This window comes from Grammomys surdaster, unplaced genomic scaffold (assembly GCF_004785775.1).
Source record: "Grammomys surdaster isolate TR1022 unplaced genomic scaffold, NIH_TR_1.0 126187, whole genome shotgun sequence".
NCBI lineage: Eukaryota > Metazoa > Chordata > Mammalia > Rodentia > Muridae > Grammomys > Grammomys surdaster.
The window spans coordinates 3,322,460-3,345,002 of NW_021620993.1; the positions used below are offsets into that span (position 1 = coordinate 3,322,460).

Below are 22,543 nucleotides of genomic sequence, written 5' to 3' on the forward strand. Positions count from 1 at the left end.
GTCCTAAGGCATCACCATAGCAGGGAGCTCTTGGAGCCCTTCTCCCCAAGGCTTTCCTTCTGAACAGCAGGGAAGACTTGAAGTGCACTCACCCTTACAATGAACTCAGCTACAAGTAAGTAGCTCCATTCTGATGATACGAAACTGGCTGGGCCCAGAGTCACCTTGATGTCTTTGTCCTAGGAATATGAAGACAAGGCTGGAAGACCGAGCAGGCCGCCCTCTCCAAAGCAGAATGTGAGGAAGAACCTGGATTTTGAGCCACTGTCCACCACAGCGCTCATCCTCGAGGACAGACCCGCGTGAGTCTGAGGAGAGCCTCTGTGCTGTCTGCCGTGGGACCGCTCTGTTTCTGGAGGCAGGAGAGGGGAGAAGAGTGGCTGGGTCTCTTGTTACCTCCATGTTAGCCTTCACTCAATGTGACATCACATGGTGATTTAAGAAACTGACCTGTGTCATAGGAATTTAGCCATGCTTTTCCTTCCAGGCAGTATTTACTTGCAGTTTATTACGCAGGTTTGCATTGTGTGGCTGCTGTAAGCGCAAGGCTAGTTGGGAGTACAAGGAACCCTGCAAGCATGCTTCAGAGTCGTGCTTTGGAGGTGCCTCTTTGTGTGTGTGTGTGTGTGTGTGTGTGTGTGTGTGTGTGTATACCTCTTAGAGTGGTCTGTGGAGTTTCTTGGGTGGTTTGAGCTAGGACTCCTCTCTTTCTGGGCCCTAGTATCCCCACTGTGTGATGAGGCAGGCAGTCATGCTTGGAGACCTTCTGAAGAAGAAAGTCATAGCTAATCTAATTACTGAATTTACAGAGAACAATGCATCAGGGAGAAGGTTTCCTACTTGAGGAAGAACAAGAACAATGACAGGTTGTCCTGTCCTGGGCTAGTCCATTCCAGCCTCCTGTCCATCCCTGATACTTAAAACTGTGAAGGCAGGCCAGTCATATATATGGTCAGTAGGTTAAAAAAGATGCTTGCTGCCAAGCCTAATTCCTGGCATCTGAATGGTGGAAAGAAACAGCTGACTTCTGCAAGTTATCCTCTGACACACAGGCACACACACACACACACACACACACACACACACGCATGCGCGTGCGCGCACACACACACACAGAGGGTAGGGGAGGGGTCAAGGAAGGACAGGGAGGAGAGAGGAGAGAAGGAGGAGAAAATGTAATTAAATAAACAATTAAAATGTGAAGTCTAATGAGGAGTATATCTTTAGGATTGTAGCAAACCCTGAAGAGGAGGTTGGAACTCTAGGGTAAAGAGACCAGCTCTTTTAGTGTGCTGAGAGGTCGACCGGGCTGGCCACTTCTGGCCAGTGGTGGTGGTTGCAGTCTCACAGGGATCATGATATAGTACTTGTGGAATGCAGGCCAAGTGCCATCACATCCCATTAAGTCAGCCGCAGGCGCCACTGGCATTCTCTATGGGATCCATATAACTCCTGAGTGCGTTTGCATAAGACAGAGCAAAGGAACTACAGCACTGTATAGATTATTGCTCTCATTGCTGTGGCAAACACCTGACCAAAAGGAAAAAAAAAGCTCAAGGAAGCAGGGCTTATCTTGGCTCACAGTTTGAGGGTATAGGCCATCATGGTGGAGAGGGCGTTACAGCTGACTTCTGCTGATCGAGTGGCATCAGCTGGCAGGAAGCAGATAATGTTGGTACTTATCTTGCTTCCTCCCAGCCTTTGGAATGGGGTCACCCACATTCCTTCTTTAAACCAGTCTGGAAATACCCTCCCAGACACACCCAGGGGGATGTTTCTGAAGGAGTTGCAGCCAGCAGTATGATTAACCATCACAAGAGCTGATCTGAAAGTAAGCAGTTAAACTGCCGTGTAATATATGCTGTGAGGTCATCCTGATGCAGGGAGCAGGTGCTGACATTGCTGCTTTGCACTAAGAACAATTTCTTCAAAGAATAGGCCGACTTCTTTTTCTATATGTTTATAACCCAGTGTTTCACAGTGAGTATCATGTTTTCTCAGAAATGTCTTTGCAGGGAGAGAGTTCAGTGGTGGAGCCCTTGCTTGACTAGTATGTGTAAGGCCCCAGGCTCAGTCTCCAGCTGAGCAAGGTAGCACATACCTGTAGTCCCAGCACTTGAGAGGCCAAGATAGTAGGGTCTCCTGGGCCATATGAGTCTCAATAAAGCAAATATAGTTTCAATTTATGAAAGAACTGTAGTTTTTAAAAATGTATTTTTTAACCTTGGGTTTTAGAGCTTTTATGCAATAATGCTTCAGGTGATTTTGTTCCCTCAGACTTTTATCTAATTGTAACAGTGCAACCCTGTTTATTTCCTGTTAAGAAATCTCCCAGCAAAGCCAGCTGAAGAAGCTCAAAAGCATAGGCAGCAGTATGAAGAGATGGTGGTGCAGGCCAAGAAACGAGGTACTGTGACAGCCAGCCAGCTCTGTTCTCTTCTTCTCTGTTGAAGTTCGTTAGCTTTAATCTTGACAAAGGCATTAATACTTTGAAATATATGACTTTTCCATTAAACAGACAGAAAAGGATGCTTCTCGTCATTCCTGGAAGCATAAGGATTCTATATGAGCGTGAACTCTGGTAGCACACACCTTGTTAACCCAGCACTTGCGAACCTGAGGCAGGAGACTCATGAGTTCAAAGCCAGTCTTTACTATATAACCAGACCCTGTGACAAAGAACAGATTTACATGAGATAAGAGGTGTGTGCTCAAAAGAGTGGCAGCCAATAGCAACATGCAGCTCTTTCCTCTCCTTGGCTCTTCATAAGATGCGAGGGATTGGATAAGTTCTTTGAAGCATTTAAAAACCTAGAGAGTGCTGTGACTCTGGAATGTTTAAAAGTACGTACAATAAATAAATGGAATATCATTCATCCTTTAAGAAGGAAATTCTGACACATTACAAAATGGTTGAACCTGATTGATTCAAAGTAAAACAAACAAGCCAGTGGCTAAATGCCAGATGGTATGGTGTCATTTCTTTGGGGTGCCATGGTGTAGTGTGTGAGAGTCTTTTTCAGTAGAGGCTGCCTGAGGAGGGGCAGACAGGGAGTTAGTGGTTAATGAGGACAAGTTTAGTCAATAAGATGGCCAGGTTCTAGATATGATAGTGATGGGAGTGTATTACAGTGAGAGTAAATGCTACGAGGTTATACAGCTAAAGAGGTTAAAATAGTAACGTCTGTGCTATGTATCCCCATAAGGGGATAGTAACGTAAAATAGTAACGTAAAATAGTAACGTCTGTGCTATGTATCCCCCAAGGACCCACGAGTGAATGGTTCCAGAACCTCTTGCTGCTCCAGAATCTAAAGACGCTCAAGGCTTGTTTGTAAAATGGCACGATTCTGTGTGCATATAAGCTGTGTACACCATCCTGTACTTCAGGTCATCTGAAGATTACCCACAATAGTTGTATACCATGTAGATACTTACCAGAGGATTGCTCAGGGAACAACGACAGGAAAACAGTTTGTACTGTTTAGTACAGACATGATTTGGTTGACTGAGAGAGCCCATGGATGTAGATGTTACCGTGGAGTAAACTAAGGAAATAGTGTGCTTAGTCTTCCTCCGCATTGCTGCTGGTAAATGAAGAGTAAAGCACAAGGGGCCAGAGCCCTGGCTAGGTGGCTGAGAGTGCTTGTTGCTCTTCCAGGGGACCCAAGCTTGGTCCCCAACACACACTTGATAACTCACAACCATCTGTAATTCAGTTCCAGGGGTTTATTTGATGCCTTCTTCAGACCCCTGAGGTTACCTGGCATATATATGATACACAAATATACATTCAGCAAAATACCGTACACATACAATTAAAAAAAAACAAAACAAAACACTGCACAAGATGTTTGGAGTGAGCTTAGAGGTCACATTCGGAAGGAGTGGGATGGGGAATGCAATGGGTTTTCAGTGTTCTTGTGATGTGTTCAGTTGGTTTGATTGGACGCTTTCATAGGTTTGCGTGTGTTGTATCCGTTGAATTATATTTGTGATTGTATACTGTTTTACTGAAGGATGGATAGAATGTTCTGTAGTCTATGAGGAATAGGGTATGATGCATATACCTGTAATCTCTGCACTCTGGAGTAAGAGGAAAATACTGAGTTTGAGGCCAAATTGAACCACATAGCAAGACCCCAAGTTCACACATTAACTCCATATGTTATGAAGTGAATGTCAAGAACAGACTTTGCTGCCTACCCACACCACCCATCTGTCTCTGTCACTCTTCCTCTCTCCCTGCCCCCAACTCCCCTGAATGTGTGTACACTCACAAACATGCACCCAGGCCAGAGGGGGCATCCATCAGGTGTCCTGTTGCTGTCCATCTTACTCTTTGAGGCAAGATCTCTTGCTGATCTCAAAGCTTTCAGGTTCTGCTGGACTGGCAGCCAGCAGTCCTCCTGTCTACTGTGCTCAGTGTTGGGGTCACAGGCATGTACCCATACTCAGCCTTTATGTGGGTGCTGAGATCTGAACCCCAGCCCCATGCTTTTGCAGCAAACACTTAAATACTAAGTCACATCTCCAACTCCTCCTTCACTGTTATTTTCTGGCACGGTGAGTCCTGGCTGCTCAGTGTTTTCTTTGTTTTACTCGCGGTTTATAGAGCTTAAAGAAGCCCAGCGGCGGAAGAAGCAGCTGGAGGAAAGGTGCAAGGTTGAAGAGAGCATTGGAAACGCCGTCCTCACCTGGAATAATGAGATCTTGCCTAACTGGGAAACCATGTAAGCATTGCCTCACTGCTGCTGCTTAGTGTGACCACTCCTTTCTGGAGTCTGTGGGCAGTAGCTGGAGTAGCTGGATATGCTAACAGCCTCTTCCAGTTTATCTTTTGAGAGCCTGAGCCATGCTTGTAAAGCTTATGCCTGTGTCACTCTATACTTAAAATTTCGATAGCTTGTTGAGTCTCCATATGAAATTGAACTTTGTACCTGAAGGGACAGACTTCTGTGTGAGATGGCCTGCCCTGTCTCTGCAGACTGTTCCCAGGACTACCCAGTAGGAACTACTAATCTGTAACCTCTGGACCTTTGCCTGCCCTTCCCCTGTCTACAGTGTCCTGAACCTCTTCAGCCTTCTAAATCCTGTTTTTCTCTGGCTTAGTCTTCACAGGGAAGAATTTCCTGCCCCCACCTGTGGAAGACTCCCTTGAGTCTCCTGGCCCTGTCTGCTTGAGCATCTGTCTCTTTCTAAGGGTGGAAACCACTTGTCTTTGATGTCAACCTGCAGTGTCAGTACAGAGTGGCACCCCACAGTGCCCGGCAGCTGTGGCATCCTCAGTTCTGTTTTCTTCCTGTGTGACCAGTACAGGCAGGGTCATTGTGACCAACAGTCTTGAATGACTGTGTTGTTTAGACTTTCCCCAGTTAGCATCCTGTCTACAGTAGTGTGTGGCTTCCCTGTGAGGCCCCTTTCCACTACATTTCTGTAGAAGAGAACTGCCTGCATGCCTCCTCTGTGCCCAGCTTGCTTCCCCTATGCCCTGCACTCCTTACCTGTGCACAGCTCTTTGTAGTCCCGTAGGAGTCCACTCTCTTTCCCCTGTCTGTGTTTTCTGCTCATAGTCTTTTTCAATTCTTCATGTGTATGTGTATATAACATCTAATCAACCAGAACCTGGTTCTGGAAGGTGTCTTGGTTCTTTGGTCTGTGGTGTTCCATGCTGTGCCTTCAGTACCTGTCACAGCAGTAGTCGTAGTGTGTGGATTTCAGTAGAGTCAGGAGGGGGAGCTCCCTGAGGGAAAGGTAAGTGGGGGTGAGGCTTGTGTGCAGATGAGCCTTCCTCCATTGAGAGCAAACGTAGAAACTCATGCTTCCGTTCTGTTCAGGTGGTGCTCTAAGAAGGTTCGAGACTTGTGGTGGCAGGGAATCCCTCCGAGTGTAAGAGGCAAAGTTTGGAGCTTGGCCATTGGCAACGAGTTGAACATCACTCACGGTGAGTGGCTTGTGTGACTCTAGGCTCTGCAGTTCACCCTGGGGGTCTGGGACTCCCTTCTGTCCCTTTTCCCACATTGGAGAGTATGGTAACCACGGCCATGAAGCTCTGGTGGAAAGGCCAGGTAAATCTGTTTTCTTGAGAGAGTATCTGGGTAGTGGGTTCAATGCTGCCTGCTCCAGATTCCTGAGTGGTCAGAGCAGGCTTCCTAAAGAGAAGGATAGCAGACACAGGGTACTAAGCCTCAGTGAGGTAGGCGGAATTCTCCTCAGGGTCAGACAGGAGAGTGGAGGTGTTTGGTTAGGATACCCTTTGGTGCTTTTTTGTTTTGCTTTGAGCCCTAGAGAGGCTAGGGCTGGTATCTATAGGGCATAAGCATGTGAAGCTAGCATGTTAGGGAGGGAGGGAGACCCCTGCTCCCAGTTTTTAAGCTGTTTATGATGCTTCTTAACCACCTAACTCCATGGTAGAGTGCTTGACTAGTTTAAGCAAAGCCCTGGGTTCAATCTCCAGTATTGGAACTTGGAAGAAAAACAAGTGGGCATGGTGGTACACAGCTGTAATCCCAGCACTTGAGAGGCTGAGGCCAAAGGGTTGTTGCTGGATCAAGGTCAGCCTGGGCTACAGGGTGAGACCCTGTCTCTAAGACAGAACAAATCCTCAAATCTCTCAAGTGCACAGCTTTTGTGGCTCTGGCACACCAGTCTAGATGGACTTACTCATTGATCTGTAGTGCCCAGCAGGGCTCTGGGCCTCAAGAGTTCTAGATCAAACAGGAAGCCTTACTACAGGGAAGTCCTATTCCTTCCTGTTGAAAGTAAGCTACTCTGGAAGGTGGCAGGCAGGCAGGCAGGCAGGCAGGCAGGCCGGCCGGCCTCTCCTTCCTCTCATTGAGGTCAGGCTGCTTTTACTGTGGTAAAGACTCTCCAGTTTAAGGCAGATTGCTTGTCCCTGAGCCCTCTAGTTAGCTTACTGTGTTCATCCTGATGATGTGGCTTCTGCTATGGCAGTAGCTTTGTTCTAAGTAGTGTCTCCATGCTGAATATCAGAGCTGCTAGTCAGGTGGTGACTGGCTTTCTTCAAGGAGGATGGCAGGGCAAAAAACCTTCTCTAAACTCCTTTTCTGGCTAAATGCTACTCCTTTTCTGGCTGCTGCCAAAATTTCACTCTACAGTCTTTGTATGAGAAGATGTATAATGTGTGACTTGAGGTAGATCTTAGCCTCTCAGAAGAAGAGGTGAGAAGCTGCTGAGCATGCAGAGATGTGTGTGCTTGAGAGTCTTCTAAACTCCACCAACAGTCCTGTGGCTAATTGGATGCAACATGTAGTGCATATGTGTTTAATTTCTGGCTCTCATTGATTGATGTCTGGGTTTGATTTACTTAAATTAAAACCTGTGATGACCTCTTTGATGAGCCGATGGTGCCGAGCAGCTGCTGAATTGTGTGTACATCTTGTCGAGGACCTATGCCTTGGTCCTGGCTCACTCTGTATAGCTTATGTCTGTCTGTGAATGCTGTGTCCTGTCCATTGTCCCTGTTAGAGTGGCCTCACTGCACTGCCATCTGCTCTGTCATTTGTGCCCAGCCTAATCTTCTGGATGTGGCAGGCCCCCTCTGAAGTGTTTGTTGAGTGAATGAACGTACCTTTCTGACTTCACCTTACTGTCTCTCCCAGCCAGTCTGAGTCAGTGATTTTGGTCTACTGGGTGCCAAGCACCACCAGCTGCTGTACACTGCCTCACATCTCATTAAATGTCAGCTCTTGGGACCTCGTTTTCTTGAAAAAGGTTAGGCATTGTGTTCCACATCTGTGGCAAGTGTGTGTGGGGTCAAGGTTCTCATTCTACTTTTGACTGATTCTGACGTTCATGTTCTGACCTGGGAAGACCCAGAGTCCAACAGTACTACTAAGTTTCACTCTTGAGCAGGCATGGTGCTCGTGCCTGCACCTTAGCCCTTGAGATGTGTGTGTGTGTGTGTGGGGGGGGGCGCGTTGACAACAAAATCCAGTAACAAATAAGCAACCCCTCATCCCAGGAAAACAAAACATCCAAACCCCACACAGGAAAGACAGGCTTGTGCTTTGAAATTAGGGCTGGGTGCTTGGTAGCATTGCTTAGCAGAAAAGGCACATACCATGCAAACGTAGTGCTATAAATTTGATCCTGGGACACATACAAAGGTAGAGGGAGAGAACTGACTCCACAGTTGTCCTCTGGCCTCCACATGTATGTTGTGTCACATGTGAGTTCCTCCCCCATCACATACTTGTGTATACACAATAATAAATTGAATTTTAAAAGGAGGTTGGAGCTGGGGTCCTGAGAGAAAAGTGTCACCATTCTACCATGACTGTACATGCGATAGTAAAACTGTGGGGGAGGTTCTGTGAGCTCAGACATGGACACATTATACCCAGTCTCCTTCTAACAAGTTCTTCACTTGTAAGGTGGAGCCCTAATGGGCACATGCTGGTGGGATAACGTTTTCATACACAGTGTGAAGGTTGTCTTTGTATTATTGTAATGTTGATTTCTGTTCGATAGCTGAATACTGGCTAGATTTTGGTATTGTTATTCGTATGGACCATCACCTGCCTCAATATTTTGTAAACATAGACAATTCCTTACCTTTTGATTGGCTTAATAAAGCTAATAGCTGAATCAGGAAGTGAGGGCGGAACTTCCAGGCAGAGAGATAAGGACTCTGGGAGAAGAATTGAGAGGCAGAAAGATTCACCAGTGGGATGCAGTGGAAGTCTGATATGACTAGAGGCACACTGCCAGTTCCAGGAAATCTGGCAGTAAGCATGCCATGTAGTAGTTTTGTGTGCTTCTTTGAGAATTACAGAAATGTTTTGACCCAAGCCCTAACTTTTGAATTCCGAGCCTGACTTTTCCAGGAAGTCTTAGTATTCTAATTAGGTTAAGTTGCAGCAAATTTTCAATTGTTCAGCTTTTAAGAAGAACAAAGCTGGGGATTCCCAAATTGAACATCTAAATCTGCCAGCCCACCTGGAGGTTGAGTGGGTAGAGGTCCTAGTGCATGCTCAAGACCCCAGCCCTGGACACTTCTGTGCTTCTCTTAGTACAATAAAATAAAGCTGTGTGTCATAACTGTGTCACTTTGCCATGGCACACCAGTTGTATGTATGTTAGAGCTGTCATAAAACCAGAATGGGGTCATCAGGATGAGTACACTTAGTAAAACCCATGAAGGCAGCTTTACCCTGCAGAGTAAATGATGAAAAAGGTAACATGGCAAACACTCAGAGAAAGGCAGTGATTGGTCAGCAGTCCTCAGCGTACAGGGAGTGGGGGTGGGAAAGGAGCTGGGCACTGAGACAAACCCAGCGCTTGTGGCATGGAGTGTTGTTGAGTCACGAGCATAGCTCGTGGTGCTCCAGGGGCCCAGTCTGCTGGCCTGCAGTGGTGGTGCTCCAGGGGCCTAGTCTGCTGGCCTGCAGTGGTGGTGCTCCAGAGCCCAGTCTGCTGGCCTGCAGTGGTTATTGGGAAGCTGAAGTTATCTGGTAATTAGCAACTGCCTGAGGCGCAGGGCTGCTGAAAACACAGGATCTGAATGTGGAAGAGATTTGAAGACAAGTGTGATAATTCTCTGATGACAGGAATTGTTCTTTGAGAGCTCTGCCTGCTCAGAGCACAGTTTCTACGCCCTTCCCTCAGCAGTGAGATGAGGAATCCCATGCCATCTGGGTAGCAAGCTCCCCGCATCCTTATTTGAAGGCAGTGCTCATCTTAATCCTAGAAATCATGGGTCTGAAAGTTTAAAATTGGGAATATTGTAATCTTGGAAACTGAATTTCAAAAGCAATTTCCATGGAGAAGAGGTAGACACTCAAATTCTCTGGAAGGATTGATCATGCAAAGCAGCAGGGTCTAAAATGCCAGTTTTGAGAGTTTTTTTTTTCTTTTTCTTTTTCTTTTTAAGCATTTGTCAGCAGTGGTGTTTCTCCAAGCTAATGACATTCAGAAGCTTTTAAGGAACTCAGGCAGCATTTATCTGAAGAGGTCAGCATTTACTGGTTGGGGTACTTCTAGAAGCTGCCAACAGTGTTGCAGGAAGATGGGTGGTACTGCTTCTGCAGCTTCTGCTTCTGTGGTTTGTTGAGTGCAGGTGGAGTCGTTGCGGGAAGTACTGTCCTGGAGGCCATGCAGCAAGTGTCCCGGGGACAGTTACCACTGTGTATGGTGTGTATGGTATCACCCCACCCTGGCACATCAAGTCACTGCAGGACTAGGTGAAAAATCTGTCCTACTGAGGCCAGACAGGATAGCTCAGTTAAGGGAACGGGATCCTTGGTCAGGCAACAGATTCAGGGACAGTCCAGTTACTGGGGGACCCACATGAAGACCAAGTTGCACATCTACATATGCATAGGGGGCTAGGTCTAGCCCATGCTTGTTCTTTGGTTGGTGGTTCAGTCTTTGGGTCCAGGTTAGTTGACTCTGTTAGTCTTTTTGTAGAGTCCCTAACCCCTTTGGGTCCCTCAGTCCTTCTCTACACTGTTCCATAAGACTCCCCAAGCTCCATCTAATGTTTGTCTGTGGGTCTCTGCATCTCTTTCCATTGGCTGCTGGGTGGGGCCACTCAGAGGACAGTTATGCTAGGCTCCTGTCTGCCAGCATAGCTGAATGAGATGTCCTTTTGGACATCTGCATCTGTGAACATTCTTTAAAGTCTAGGCTATTTGGATGACTGTATATGCAGTGGTAACCCATCTCAGTTTTGATTAAAGATTTCGGTCTCCTGGCCAGTATTTCACATGGCCACAGTTAGGAAGCTTGGTGCACAGTTATGAACCATAATGATAACTATTCATATACTTTGCTTTTCAGCATATTTCTGTGTATATAGGTCATCTGCTTATGACTTAGGCATATAATGTCCTTCGTTTACACTGTAGCATTGATGCCTATTTTGTTGCACAAAGCAACACATGTATTGTATTGTTTTTATGTTTCCCAAATCTTCCTCTTAAGATGTAAATAAATGTCTTTTTTTTTTAAGAATTGTATTTTCATATTTTCAGGATTTTAGACTTTAAGGATTTCAAATTAAAGCTTTTTTTTTTTTCTTAACATTATGACTCAAACTTGTTAGAAACCAGATGGACTCTGTCCACCCACCCCTTAGTCCATAGATGAGACACTGACTAACTGTTCTCTTCAGTCCCCAGGCCACTAGTCTGGATACAGAGGTAAGCAAGAGACTGGCCATCCAAGAGGCAGTGGGCAGTCACAGAAGGTCAGAGCAAGACATGAATAGGGAGCTGTGAGCAGAGGAAGGCACCAAGCCCCATGGCAGTGTGCGTGGCCTTCCTTTGTAAATGGCTGTCTTTCAGGCTAAGCTGGGAGGAATTGTCAGAAGAATGCCTTACTCTGTGTACAGAAAGAGACAGTTGTGTGTTCTCAGTGTTGTCGAGGGGACATGTAAGACTTACTTACCAGAAACTTTTCTTTCAGAGCTCTTTGACATCTGTCTTGCTCGGGCCAAGGAGCGGTGGCGGTCCCTCAGCACTGGAGGCTCAGAAGTGGAGAATGAAGGTACAGCTTTTCCCTCACTGAATGGCCACTCATGGCAGGACTCCTCAACGCGAGTGTGGCCTGTGGCAAAGGGACTGTTAAAAAACAAAAATAGAAAGGCAATAACTTTTAGAAGAAATAGAACCCCACAGCTCCTCAGAGGGTTTGTGTGTCCTGCTCACAAGCAGTTGCTTCTAACTAGAGTTGCCTGGTAGCCTGGTTCATTGAGTGTTGGCTTCCAGAGGCAGCAGGTGTGTGTATCTATGAGATTAGAGGAAAGATCCACTGACTCAGAGCAATAACCTCTGTGGCTAGGCGGTGTGACTTGTTGTGCTATCGTATTGGAAACTTAAAATTCATAAAACACTATTGTGAATATTGAACATAAGCTGTTCCTATTTTTATTTTATAAGTTGACAAGATTGTGTGTGTCTGTCATGTACATATTTTGAAGCATTTATAACATGATAAAAATGTAAGTAAATGCCTTTAAATATAGTTTTAAAAGTTCAGAATTATATTTCTAGGATTTTATACTTTAGGGATTTCAATATTTAAGATGAAAGTATTAATGTAGGTGACCTATATTAGATAATACACATTACCTCCCATAGATTGCTCCTCTCAGTCTATCTCAGCGCTTACTTTCCCCGTTGCTGATGATAAGTAATATCAAATAGATGCTAGGTCTAATTTTTGTTGCTGATCTGTGTCCCTAGCTGAACCCCTCCTTAGGTTTTGTTAATGGGGACTCACTTTACCTCTGCCCCTGCGGCCTGTTTCAAGGATACAGTGTATAACTCGCTACAGTCTTCATGTTGTGGGAATTTCCTCCTGTCTGAAAGTTTGTTATCTTTTGACCAATATCTTCCTGGTTCCTTCCTGCTCCATCCTCCCCTGCCTCTGGGCAACCTGTTCTGTTTTCTGCTACTCAGAGTTGAACTTTTTTAGATTGAGTATACAAATGATGTCACACAGTCCTTATCTTTCTATGGTTGGTTTATTCCTCTGGCACCACGCCCCTCTCGGCTCATCTGCTGTCCATATCTGCTACCTTTTCTTCATCTGTTTCCCTCCAGACAGACTACCATGCATAGTGCTGAAGTGAACATGGACGTGCAGTGGTCGTTGCAGATACCTCTCCTGTCTCCTTTAGCTGCATACCAGGAGCGGGATTGCTGGATCGTGTGTAGTTTTGCTTTTAAGGTTTTGAGGCAACACCTAACATTCTCACCACAGATTGTTTAGGTCAAAGGTCATCTGTGTAGTGATTCCTCATGCTTGGGTTCATTGTGTGCATTTCTCAACTTGTACTTATTTCTCTCCTTGTTGTTGATAACAAGTAATATCAAATTAGATTTTGATTTTTAGACTCTAGAAAATAATCTGATGATGTTCCAGCTCATGCCATGAGGCATTTTGATCCCTAGAGTGAGAGATTCTGTACTTGCCATGTGCACTTGATGGAGGTGGACACTGTGTAGGCGAGGCGTGATCGAGCTGTGCTTGGGAAGAGCTTCTCTCTGTGTCTCACGTTCTAAAGCGTCAGAGCCTGGTAATGACCCATGTCTGTGCTGAGGCATGCAATGACTTTTGCTCTTTTGACAGATGCTGGGTTTTCAGCAGCAGACAGAGAGGCCAGTCTGGAGCTTATTAAACTGGACATTTCTAGAACATTTCCCAATCTCTGCATCTTCCAGCAAGTAAGTGGTGGGGATTTGTCACAAGTGTGCCCTGTATAAGTTTTATAAATACTGAGCCACATGTATTTGGAGTCATATTTGAAAGGTTAGTTAGGGTTTGGCGGGGGGAGGTAAGGTGGGGATCAGGGACAATGCATTTAGATGCTTAAAATGTGTGTAACTGGTTCTTCCTGGTCATGCTTCTGCCTTAAAGGTGATTGGTTCTTTTTGTAAAGTGTGCATTCCAGAGCCGTGGCAGGTGGTGCAGAAGGGCTTATGGGTTGTCAGAGTGTTCCTTGGTGCTCTTCTGTTTTCAGGACTGTAGGTAGTTGTGTCCATTTTGTAGGAGCCTCAATGTGATTTCAGGGACCTGCTGAAAGGAGAGTCGGGAAGGAGTGCCCCATAGCCTTGGTGTAGTCAGGCTGGGTGGCTGAGCAGAGGTGGTGAGGTTTCTGAGATGATGAGCCACAAGGTTTGGGGATGGATTCTTGTCTGGATGTTAGTGGATCAAGAAAGGCCTCTCCTCTGTCATTTGGGCAGATGGGGGGTAGGGTGGGAGTGGGGGTTGGACTTAAAGTCCGCTCTCAAGGCCTTGTCTTCTTTGAGTCAGAAGTGTCCTTTGAGGCCTTTTTCTTGTAAGCTAGGAGTATCACCAGCTCTCCTTTATAATAGTTCTCCATCTTTCCCTTCTCCGTTCTCTCTGCTTTATTCTAGAGCCTAGGCATTGTAGGTTGCCATAGCAGCCTCCCTCACCTCTCCTGGCTGCCCTGCCTCCTTCCATTCACTTTACCTGCTGATCCTATTGGAATCTCCAGTCATGTATCATAGTTCCCAGTTTGTTGCCTTATACACAGTGGCTTACTAGGAAAGGGTGGTGTAACAAACTGGAATGAGTTGGTTAAGTGGCTGCAGCATGAACAGAACATTGAGTTTAGGTAGGCTTGGGATGAATGTTAGGCTGGACAGCCTTGAAAGCACAAGAGAGGCACTGTCCTCTTTTGCGGGGTAGAGAATCAGAGGTCATATCCAGGAGGAAGGGAGCAGTCTTGTCTGTGTACACACTAGGTTTAATTACTGTGGTCTGGCAGAGAGCAGGTACCAGGCAGAAGTACAACTGGGGCAGAAGTGTTGGGACCCCTGTGCAAGAATGAGTGTGGAAGACACAGTTGTTCCTGGAGCCTCCCCAGAGGAGTTCTCAGTTTAGTGAATGTAGCACTGGTAAGGACTGCTCCTCAACCAGAGCTGAGTATGTAGAGGGCAGAGTTCTAGGACTCTGGTTTGTGGCTGAGAAGCAGGCAGGGAGCATGACTTGGCTAGGCATCAGGAACTAGCTAGCCTCGAGGGCAGTGCCAATCTGAGTACTGTGGGTGCTTGGGGAGGGGGTGACCAAGAGGAGTCTTCAGGTTCCAGTGACAGGGTTATTGCTGTCGCAGTAATTCTACAAAGCAGGGACCCAATGCCAAGGAGGGAGGAGCTTAAGACCTTAGGTACTTTGACTTGCCAGTGAGCATATGATGTCCCTTGTCTGCTTTGCTCCCCACCTGCATTCCCTCATGGTTTCTTCTGGTCTCTGTGCCTCTGGATTGGATCAGGGGATAAGATGAGGAACCTTATGGTACCTGATGGGGCTTTTATTTTCTCTTGGCTTCCTGTAACTTAATTCATTTGGCAATGTTGCATTGAGTTTTCAGGACTCTTGCAGTCAAAGCAAGGGGAAAAGTCTACATAGTTATATAGCTGTCCAGAATTTTGGCCTAGTGTCTTTAATCCCTGGGAGAACTGCTCAGGCTTGGTGGCAGGTGTGGACTCAGCTGGGCAGTCGTCTTCAGAATATTTCTTTCTCTCTCTGAAGGATTGTCTTTCTCCTCCTAGCTCAGTTCTGTAGGCCTCAGCCCATACCTTGCAGCCCACTTTCTGGTCATCTCCTTGGAGGCCTTCTTCTAGAATACTTGGGCCTTCCCATCTCAGTGGGGATTCCTGCAACTCCAGCTCTGAAGGGAATTAGGCAATGCTGCTTTATGAAGGGGATTGACATTGGCCTTACTGATTGGGTTTGATTACAATCAGTTGCCTTCTTGCTAGCATTTTGGCCGAAGGTAAAATATTTAATCTCTCTGCTCCTTAATCAGTTCATCTGTGACTAGAGATGATCTCCACAGTCTTACAGCACTGTTCGTAGTACTTGACGCACAGAGGGAAACCATCAGTGCTATACTATTAATTATCTTGGACTATATTTGAAGCTAAATGACAGTGAGGTCCACCAAAGGCTAAAGACTTTCACTAGAGACAGCCCAGAAATGGGGCCATGGGAGTCTTTAAGGGGAGCTTGTGGTGCGTGGTCTCTTGCCTACCAGAGAGAAGCTTCATTACCTTTCTCATTAGTAGAGGTAAGACTAGAGATTTGCTACAGAGAAACACGTAGGACTCAAGAGTAAAACAGGACAGACTTCCCAGCATGTCCTGAGGGTCCTACTGTGCTGTGGGCCACACCTCATTGTCATGGGGCCCTAAGAGCCTGTGAAGGCCCTGCGTTGCTGAGGGCCCAGCTTTGCATTCCTGGGGTATGAGGGGGCTTCTCCTGAAACATGGTCCCTGAATTATGCTTCAGAGAAGTTGAAATGGACAGTCCTTTGGTGCTTACCTGGGAGCAGAGGGTGAGCTTAAAAGAGGGGCCATGGAAGTGCTGGTCCCTTCTGCGTAGGTTGTTCTCTCAGACTTCCTTTAAGTGAGACTCCTTGGTCAGTGGGCCCCAGAGGATTTTAGAATCTTAGGACAAGAGAGCAGTAAATGTGAAGGCTGAGGAGGGAACCTGAGAGTCTGGCAGAAGTGGGGGCACTCAGGAAAAGGAGCTGGCACCGCTATGAGAGGATGGAATGACAAGGTGGAAAATCCTCTAAGGAAAGATCAGTATAGATTTTCTCAGTCCCAGATCACATAGAACCTCTCTGTATCTGTAGTCACTCTAGCCCTTGGGTCAGCTCGTAGATCTGCCACCATTGTCCCTAGCCCTGCATGTTGCCCTTCCCCCACTTCACTGTATTTTCTTTATTTGGCTCTTTGTGCTTTGAAGGTATCTCTTCGTTGATATAGCTTTTTTTTTTTTTTTTTTAAAAATAGGAGAGGATGTAATAGTGTCTGCTGGGAGTTGTAAACCCTGCACTTAAGAGGCTGAGTGCAGGATTAATAGGGTCTGGCTATTTTGAGATAAACAGTGAGACCCTATAACCAACCAACCAAAACAAAACAAGAAAATGTGATCACCTGGTTCCTGTCATTCATTTGTAAACCACCCAAGGGTACCTGCAGAGTGACTTCCTAGTCATATGCTAGAAAGCATATTTATTCCTGCATTGACTGAGGCTGTGTGGTAGATGTAGGCGGAGGAGCTTCAGGTGGGTCCAGCCACTCCCTTTAGAGCGTCTTTGGCACACTAACAGTGTGGGGCAGCTCGGGCCTTGTCTCCTGTTCAATTAAGTGGGGAAAGTGACAGGTTTGTAACAAATTACAAGAGCAAGTGGAGATCTTAGCAGGTCGTGGGGAGTCCACTGGGAGAGTGCTTGAAATGAAATGGCGTCTACGAGGAGCTAAGACTTTGAACAGGCTTTCCCAACCTGCTGTTCAAAAAGATGCAAAGGAAACAAAGAATGACAGGCAGGAAAGCGAGGCAGGAAGGACCATACTTGTTGTGGGCACAAGGCTGAGTCTCAACAGCCTTGTCACTTGCTCTGAGGAGTCCTGGCTACCCGGCTTACCTACTGAACCTGGAATGGAGCATGAGTTTATAACGGGGGCCAAAGGCCAGGCATTTCACGAGGGTCTTGTGCACAGCTGACCCTTCAGCTTTTGTAGAGCAGCTTCATAGACAGAGTTGCAGACTTCTTCATTAACAGCAAGTGACAAACTCATTTATTAATTACATAATGCCTCTAGAGCTGCCAGCATAGTGCTCAAAAGTCCCTCGTGTGTGACCAGCAGGGTGACTGTAGCAAAAGTAGCAGCAGTGTTGCTAGACGCTGTTCTGAGACTAACAGTACTTATGCATGTGTGTTGATCTTGTATGTCAATCCTTTTAGGGTGGTCCATATCATGACATGTTGCACAGTATTTTGGGCGCTTATACTTGTTACCGGCCGGATGTGGGTTATGTAAGTGATGTTTTCCAGTTTTTTTTATGATGTTATTGTCTATAAAGAAAGTCAAAACATTGCCCATCTTTTATATTGAATGTTGTTGTGGCTTTTTGAGGAATATGGGAAATCTTGAGATAAATAAGTTGATTCAGTTTCCTTGGACAAGTTGGGCGGATGCAGCTGGTCTGTGACATACATTGCACTTTCAACTACATGTGATTTTTACTTTGTGCACTTGATACCCCTGACATTAAATAGAAAAGGCTTTACCATTAACCATTTTTCAAAAGCGTGCTGCTGCTACTCCTATGGTTTAATGGATGTCTACGTGTGCATGGTCTTAAGCCTGCTAAATTCATATGTGTGACCACAGCACCACACCCAGCATGGCACATTACCAGAGGGCAATATTTCAGATGCCTAAGACCTAAGATAGGATTGGCTTATGATTTTCCATTAGGAGGGGAAGCAGGTGGCTAATGACCAGAGCTGTGGCTCTGTGGAGGGTGGGTCTGATCTGACAGGGTTTATTTATGTAGTGAAAGGGTAGCTGTGTGGGCCATTTTAGTGAGAAGTTGTTTGGTTTCTCATGATAAATAAAAGCTGCTCTGACCTTTGTGGCCACATTAGTTAACATAACCTTTCTGTCCTTCCTCAGGTCCAGGGCATGTCCTTTATAGCTGCAGTGTTGATCTTGAACCTCGATACTGCAGATGCCTTTATTGCTTTTTCTAATCTTTTGAATAAACCCTGTCAAATGGCATTTTTCCGAGTGGACCATGGCCTTGTGAGTATGCTGTTTGTTTATCTTAGTACCATGTCTTTATGCAGCAAGAACTATCCAATCATTCTGTCTTTTCAAGACAGGAATGCATATTCTCTTTCTAATGGGCTGTTTATAATGAGGAGAACACTTGAACTTAAGCATGGAAACATACGGGCCATCACCTCTGTCATGAACAAATTAATGCATTCTCCTAGAGAGAGTGTCTGAAACACTGTACTCTTTATGAGGGTGGAAGGTGGTTTCTATGCAAGCACATGCTCTTTGGGTTAGGGAGATGCAACAGCAGTGTTCTCCTTAACTCTGTTGAGTAAAGGACCAGGGGCTGATACACTCCTGCTCACTGTCACAGTCACAGTGGAACACATGTGCAGGAGAAAGGAGTGTGCTCCTGACCATGCTCCCTTACTCCAGCAGGGCAGTATGCTATGCAGATGGCCTTTACCATTGGTGGCCTTTAAGGAACCCCCTCCTCCAAAACTTCACAGCTGAGTCCTCTGTTTAGTTCAGATGCAGGCACAGACTGAGAAGTGTCTTGTCCAAGACATATCTGGTACGTGGGAGAGCTGAGGTTTGAATCCATTCCAGGTCCTAAACCTTGTTCTTCCATCAGCTTTTAAGTTGGCATTGCTTTGAATTCCTGGTCATTACCACTCATCTGTCCAGACCTCAACTATCTGATGGCACATGTCAGCTGGGCACTTCTTCCTCAAATGCTCCTTGTTCTGAAGCTTCTGCTCACTCTGGCTGTTAGGGGAGTGTCAGCTGTGGCTTCAGGAAGATTATTTGGTATTCCATTTCTGAAGCTGAGAGGGGCTTTGGTACAAAGTTCTTGTAATAATTGGTTCTGAGAAAAATCATAATTGTGAAGAAAGCATTATATATAGAGATTGTTACTATGTAAGTATTTATAGTTGTAAATATTAGAAGGGTTTAAAATGGGGTACGGGGAAATGAGGTGGTAAGTAAATCTGCCAAGACCCCCCAGTGCAGCCATGTCATGCTGCTGTGTCAGGAGCGTGAAGGACAGCTAGTGACGCAGTCACTCCGTGTAATAGTAGGAATTAATCTCATAACCACCATCACTTATGGACAGGACCTTCATGAATTAGTATTTTTATCATTGTTTTGTTAAATATTTTGAGGCCGGGTCTTACTGTATAGCCCAGGCTGGCCTTAAACTCCTAGTCCCCTGCTTTAGCCTCCCACTTTCTGGAACTTTTGAGGCATACTACAGGCCTGGCTTGCAGTGTTTCTGTGCTTTAAGTTTTCTTGACTGAGTAGTTACAGGGATTCCTTTCACAAGCAGATGAAAACTTTCCTCTCCAAGAAAAAGAGTGAAATCTTTAGGAGAGATTCACACCCTTGAATAGCTTATTGCTGCTAACTTACTGATTGTATATTTATATGCATTCGTCCTGGATATCAATTTAATAAGCCAGCTGGGCTTGAATTCATAAGCCCACTGTCTCAGCCTCCTGACGGCTAGGGTTACAGGAGTGCGCTATCCGGCTATACTGTAACTTTCTCATTCTATATATAGTACCTGCTTCCGATAATTTCAGCTTTTTTGCTTGAATATGGAATGAAGAAAGGGAGAAGCAGCATGTGATGTTGAGTGGGACCTTTGCTCTGGGCAGCACTGGCAGCCTTTAGACTAGATGACTGCCGTGGGGTTTCCTGCTCATTGGAGGCCTCTACACACAAGTATCTCTAGACATTGCCTCATGTCCCTGCGCTCTACAGTGTAGTCCTGTCATGAAAATGAGTAAAAAGTCAGGGCTGGGCTCTGCCTCTGCCCCTGGTGGGTGATCTGTAGAGCAGACCTCGCACCCTGAGGTGTGGCTGCTCCCAGCCAGTGGGAGCTCTTCTTCCTTTATGTTGGTGGCTTCATGCTGTCTCTCCCCTGACCCTGCTTTCTTTCTTTTCTTACAAAGCTTGTACAAGCCTGGCCTGTTGCTGCTTTCCTTTTGTAGTGTCTTTATTCACTCTGGTCAAGGCCTGCATGTTTAAGCTGGAGCCGCGTTGTCCTTCCCTCAGACTCTAGTCTTTCTCTCCCTCTGGCTGTGCCAGGCTAGGCAGCAGGCAGCCTTACCTTCCCAGTTGCTATCTCCCACAATGCTCCTGCAGCTTTCATAGCATGACAGGGCGTGCTTTAAGCCCCAGCTCTACCATGGACCAGCACTTGCCCCCGTGTGGCAAGTTAAGCACCTGCTGTGGGTTTCAGTGTCTTCCTCTGTAACTTGAGGAAATGGTGGGATGTGACCAGAGCTGCCCTGGGAAGCTTAGAGGCAGAGTTAGACTTATCTGCATGTTACTGGATAACAATTACTATATTCTAAGTGTGCAAAGCTCTTGACTCCTGTGGATTGGAAAATCATGCTGATGACTAGTTGACTAGTGTGTTTAACATTGTCTCCTAGATGTTGACTTACTTTGCTGCATTTGAGGTATTCTTTGAAGAAAACTTGCCGAAATTGTTTGCGCATTTCAAGAAAAACAACTTAACTGCAGACATCTACCTAATCGATTGGTAAGACTTGTCTTTTCTAGTTTCTAGAGTACTTCTCATCCCTGCTTACTTTACTGTTGTCACTGTCAACTTCTTAGAGGACTCATCTGAGTTTTCTTCTCCTCTTTTCTAGTTCGCCTCTTCTTTGAACACCTGTTGTTTATTTTCCAGGCTCTTTGTCATAGTCTGTGACTTGACTGGCCTTCTTGACTCCCTCAGTCTTAGATCTATCTGTTCTTAAAGCAGTGTTGCCAATCCATTAAATAAGATGTCTCTGGGCACCATGTCTGTGCCAGTCCTTTTACTAGAAGTCCACTATTGGGGCTTGAGTGAGTGTTGAGGAGAAGCGGTATGTGGGCCTCAGAGCTTTGGACACTGCCTTGCTGCATAGACTGAGAGAGGAGAGAGGAGGCAATGGACCTCAACCTAGGCTCATGGAGGTGCGGGGAACAACATGTGGCGCCTCAGAATAGCATAGCAGCTATGCTGATGGTATTGGGGATCATTGCAAAAGGCTAGGGATAAAGGTAGGGAGTTTGGGAAGCCAGAACGTCTGGGTCTCAGAGGCCAAGCTATGGGCCATAGGACATGGGACAGTTTGTGTTTGTTGTATAAGCCAGCTTGAAGCAGCTTGGAAGGCAGGAGTTCCTGGGTGAGAGCTCAGCGAAGGAAAGCAGGGGTGGTGACAATTAGGGAGAGGAGTCATGGCAGGTTTTAGGAATGTGTTGTGGACTTGCCAGGGGACCATGGGTTGATGACGGTGCTGAGGAGGGTTACTGGTGTCAACAGCTGACATCTAAAGCACAGAGGGGCCAGATTTGACTTTAAGCATGGGAATTTTAAATAGAAATTTCCTGAGGGCTGTAAGTAGGAGGTTTCAGAATTATGACCTTAAGCAGTAGATCAGCTAAGTCTTTGTAGAGAAGTAGTTGTGTCACCCTCAAGAGTACCAGGTAGAGGGCCAGACCTGGAGACCTGAGTGCTGCAGGGAACAGTTGTCATGTTGTGGAATAATGTGCCTCAGGCACCCTGTGTCCCAGCCAGGCATGGCATACTGCATCATGGTCTGCAAGGGCCAGGGAATCTAATTGTCCTCCTGCAGAGACCATAATCATTGGCTGTTCAGGAAATTTCAGGGTGACTACTCTGTCTTGGAAAGGGGGCTCTATGGGGCAGAGATGTCACTTGCCCAGAAGGCCCATCTGGACCACAACACAAACTCAGAGAGGTAAAATGAGCTTGTTAGCTACTCTGGACAGAGAGCTGGCTGGTTTGGGTTTCTCCTCATTTCTTCTTCAGGAGGCAAGAGAACTTCTAGAAGATAATTCTAAGTGCTGACAAAGCCCAGGCCAAACCACTTGATCTAGCAGACCTGCCTACATCCTTGGGAATGAGTGCCAGATATCCACTGTGTGGCTTCTGCCTTAACCTGGAGACTGTTCTGGGTTTGACTTAATATTTGATGGTTTGCTGGTTGCACTTGAGCAGAAGCCACTGGAGCTGATCCTGCTGTAGAATGTAAATACCAGGCTTGGATTGGCTTCCATCTGAGCTATACTGCTTCCTATCTGCCTGGCCTATATAGAAATGTTAGGGATGCCCTCTTCAAGGGATACCTTTGCTTAACAGATGATTTCCCCCTTTCCTACGAACATTTTGTGTGCACAGGTGGCTCTTTGCCATCCTAATTTGTCTATATTTGACTCTCAGTCCTGAGACCTTGAATATTCCTGACTTAGCGCACAGAACAAGTGTCATTGAGAGGCAGACCCTCCACACAGCTGTAAGCCTAAATATCTACCTAAATATCCACAGGAATCTTAGATTCTAGGTTGGGCGTTCAGATATCTTTTTAACCGTGGCTTACAAAATGCTCCATAACAAGACTCTAGAGGGTGACAGTAGAACATTGACTTGTGTGTGCTGAGACAGGCTCCATGAAG

The 22,543-nt window shown here is 46.0% G+C and overlaps 1 protein-coding gene across 4 annotated transcripts in view; it reads left to right on the plus strand.

Annotated features, from left to right (window-relative positions):
- Nucleotides 1-22,543, plus strand: part of Tbc1d14 (TBC1 domain family member 14) — a 91,529-nt gene that overhangs the window by 59,231 nt on the left and 9,755 nt on the right. For all 4 annotated transcript variants that reach the window (XM_028758045.1, XM_028758044.1, XM_028758043.1 and 1 more), the window contains 9 exons: nucleotides 184-302; nucleotides 2,325-2,407; nucleotides 4,615-4,732; nucleotides 5,837-5,943; nucleotides 11,430-11,510; nucleotides 13,098-13,192; nucleotides 17,248-17,319; nucleotides 17,963-18,091; nucleotides 20,512-20,621. In XM_028758045.1, the coding sequence (XP_028613878.1) occupies nucleotides 184-302; nucleotides 2,325-2,407; nucleotides 4,615-4,732; nucleotides 5,837-5,943; nucleotides 11,430-11,510; nucleotides 13,098-13,192; nucleotides 17,248-17,319; nucleotides 17,963-18,091; nucleotides 20,512-20,621 (914 nt within the window). The remainder of the gene's footprint in view (nucleotides 1-183; nucleotides 303-2,324; nucleotides 2,408-4,614; nucleotides 4,733-5,836; nucleotides 5,944-11,429; nucleotides 11,511-13,097; nucleotides 13,193-17,247; nucleotides 17,320-17,962; nucleotides 18,092-20,511; nucleotides 20,622-22,543) is intronic.